Here is a 3,710-nt window from a genome sequence, read left to right as displayed (position 1 = left end):
ACCCCATTGTGTAATGAATCTAAGAGTCACGTTGGACATCATTAATGTGCTTTGCGGACAGGCTTCTCCACCATCTCAGACTCACTGTTGTCCTATTCTGTGGTAACTGTGGATGTTGCTTGCTCCCCTTCATTTTTCCTCCCTGCCTTATGATTCTGAGCACCATGTTTCCCTGTTACGGTAATTATTCTGATTTAATAATTTATCAACTCCATAAGATGCTTTTAATGTCTTATAAATGAGCTCATGACAATTACTGGCAACTCATGGAAAATAGGAGATACGAATTAGAGCCAGAGATTATATAAATGTAATAAAAGGACTCTGGTTTGGCACAGAGAAGGATTCATTAACTAAATAGTAGTCATAGAAGCAGCAACCAATGTCTACATGGCAAACGCATGTATTAATGAGACTATTGTTCCTTAATAGGCCCTAAAAGATGTTTTGATGACTGTAAAACTCGCATTGTTAGTGCACAACAGAACTCTTTTCACCAGCAGTGCCATTAATGTATCTTTGAGTGGCTTACAAGTGCCCTCAGCCAGATGGACTGAGAATGACAGTATTGTTCAGGATTCAGTAGGCTCCAGCTTCAACCATCAGCATCAGCTGTGAGTTGCATCCATATAGCTCCTCATTTGCAGTTTCCATCCTAGCACCTGGCATGGCATTAGGGAATCTAAACTTGGCATTCATGGACTTCTGGACACCAGAAGTAGGTAATCCTAGAGGAGTCACAAGCCCCTTGAGCTGTACAAAGTTTTGTGTATGTATATTTTTCTGGGATAGGGTCCATAGCTTTCTCCATAGCTCTATAATCCCATGAAAGGTTAAGAATCATTACAGTAGAGGAAAATTCTATTACTGCTGCCTATGTTCTACCTAAATATCTGGATTCTGCAGGAATATAACCGCATTTTCAAAGAAGGAAAAGATTCTTATTGTTTTGAAGGACTTTTTATCGTGTGTCTTCTACCAGTTCATTCTCAGAAACATTCACCAAATTGAGCTAGTTAAATCACTATCCAGGCACCAAATGCATTGTCTTTTCATCATTTGATCGATTTGATTTCCCCACTCCCTGCCATGAACTATTCACTTAGTTCATTATGTGTTTCAGACCAGTCTGAAACAAATGCAGACTATAGCCTCAAGGCTTTGTCAGGGAGGAAAGAAAAGAAAAAAAAAGTAAATGTGGATGCATGGAGCAGAGAACATAAGATTTCTGAATTATTTGGGGTGCAACTGTCTCACTGAACCAAAATGGCATTTCTCTCTGTTAAAGCAGCAGAAACCACAGAACACAAGTTATGTTGGTGGGATTCATGTGACTTTTAATTCTTATTTTACTAAGGTTTTAGAGTAAGTGTGGGGAGTCGAGACAGGGATGGAGTCAGGGAAAGGAAGAAAAGCAACTTTCAAGTTCCTCGAACTATGGAAGCATGTGCTAGGATATGAAAGTTCGGTAAAAGCATCACATCCTTATTACCACAGAGCTCTTAATGGAGAAGTGTGACAGAGACATGGCAACTCTTTAGCTCTGGGGGAAGTGACTGCTGGCAGAGAACTGATCCTGCATCAAAACTGGCAAATGTGGAAGACCAGGCAATGCATCCGCAACACAGGTGGGCAGATGAAAAGTCAACGCTCCAGAATGTACTTCTAGCATGTGAGTAGGAACATGTATGCCCCTTCTCTGGTTTGAGTGTCTTTTCCTCTCCAGCAGGGAAGGAAGACCCACCAACCATGCAGCAATGGGAAAACTGTTGGGCAAGTCTCTTTTAGGAAAGAGAAGTATTTCTTTTTTATATTTGCTGGTGGTGCTGATTGACCAGAAGTGACTTATTTTGCTTTGGGGCAGTAGCATTGTATCCTGGTAGTGACATAATCTACACTTAGCACTCTTAAAAGGCATAGGAGAGTGAAAACAAGGCCACTTTAGGACCTAGACTAGTGGGAAGGGGATATGTGGGTTCTGCCTAAGGATAAGGGTGTGAAATAGCTAATTCTATATCACCACAAATGAACTGACACAGATAAATGAGACCTTCACTGTTTCCATTCATACAAATACGCACCTCTTCTAGCTTACATGACTAAATCTAAGGTCAGCTTACTCACAGCTTGGGATAACTATTACTGTATTTCTAACATTAAGGTGAAAAGCTATATTCTTGAGTAGGATTTTTTTTCTCCCTAATTAAATGGATTTGATAAGCTGAAAGCCTAAAATCTAGGGACTCTTTCCATTATTTTATTTGTTGGGGCAACCCTCTGAACTTATCACTGCCATTTTTCTTTAACCTACAGAATCGGAAGGATACGAAATGGGCAGGGTGAAGTCATTACACAAAATCATAGAAATGGTCAACATGCATTTAATTTTGCCCATCAAGCAAATAGAGCTAAAGGGGGTAAGCTCTTCTGAGAAGAACCTAAATGTATTTAAAAGGGAAGAATACTACACTAGCCTTTTTTCCGCCCCCCAGAATGGAAGAAAGGGGTCTATGGAATTGAGGGGCGTGGGAGGAAAAGTGTCCATTAATCAAACACGTACCATTTGTGAAGCAGTTGTATCAGAGTAGTGTCAGTGGTGGACCATGGGTTTATCTTTGGCAGTGATCTCATATTTTAGGTATCTAGAGTGAGATTACATAGCTGGGTAACGGCTGGTTATAGTGAGTGAATATAGATTTTAATTTCAATTCACAGCAACTGATGATGATCACAGATTTAGCACCTTTGTACTTCCTCTGTACCTGACTCATCTATCACTGTAAAGCCTGAGCTTTAGGTAAGAAAGCTGTGTTCTTAGATAACTCCTCTGTGATGGCTCTATGACTGCAGTTCCCTCCAATCTAAGGGGCGGTTTTCATATTAGAGAAAGTAAGTATTCAATGCTAAATATGAGACTGAAGCCTTGAAGACATTTTATGGTGGTGACAGGTGTTTTGGTTTAGGAATAGGCTGTTTAACAAGTCAAATGCATATTATCCCCTCTCAAGCATTAACTTTTTTTAAGCAACAGAATTATATTTTTTGGCTTGAAATGGTGCTTTCTTCTATATTTGATTTCTCGGTTTTCTTGGTAGATATCACTGTCTCCTCCAATATTTCTTCAAAACTTTCTCCTATCTGGGAGGTTTTCTTAGAGGCCAACTTAGAAGCCTCTTCCTCCTCTTCCTCCTCCTCTTTCTTAAGAGACAGCCCAGTGGCTGAGACTTTGGAGGTTGTAGAACTGAGGATTCTGGGTGGGAGCAGATAACCTGGGTTGGGAAGTGGATTCAGCCCTGAAATACTCGATCCACTAAAACGTGTCTCTTCGCCTTCTAGCAGTTTCCTGTAAATAGAACAGAGAAAAACTCTCAGAAAGCTAACTTGCAACTCTTTAAAAAGAACTTAACCCTGCAGCTCCTATTCATTTTAGAAAGATTCTATGAGACTTTGCAGTTTACTCACGAGATTGAGACCAATAAATATTGAATTCCAAGGCTCAAAGACTTAGATTTATCCAGCAGCATGCACACTCGTAAACGCACACACACACACACACACACACACACACACTCTCTCTCTCTCTCTCTCTCTCTCTCTCTCTCACACACACACACACTGTTACTTCCTGTGTGACATCAGACAAGGGTCTGAACCTTGTCATTCAAAGGTTCTATTCCTTCATTTGTAAAACGGCTGTATAAATATTACGC

General features: G+C 40.3%; 1 protein-coding gene across 1 annotated transcript in view; it reads right to left on the bottom strand.

Annotated features, from left to right (window-relative positions):
- Positions 1 to 1,311: 1,311 nt before the first annotated feature.
- Positions 1,312 to 3,710, bottom strand: part of INA (internexin neuronal intermediate filament protein alpha) — a 12,244-nt gene continuing 9,845 nt past the window's right edge. Inside the window, exon 3 of the mRNA XM_019636399.1 lies at positions 1,312 to 3,343. Coding sequence (XP_019491944.1) covers positions 3,034 to 3,343 — 310 coding nt within the window. The 3' untranslated portion in view covers positions 1,312 to 3,033. The remainder of the gene's footprint in view (positions 3,344 to 3,710) is intronic.

This window comes from Hipposideros armiger, unplaced genomic scaffold, assembly GCF_001890085.2.
Source record: "Hipposideros armiger isolate ML-2016 unplaced genomic scaffold, ASM189008v1 scaffold_28, whole genome shotgun sequence".
NCBI lineage: Eukaryota > Metazoa > Chordata > Mammalia > Chiroptera > Hipposideridae > Hipposideros > Hipposideros armiger.
The sequence above is the reverse complement of the archived record's forward strand: the minus strand, read 5'-3'. Positions and strand labels throughout refer to the sequence as shown.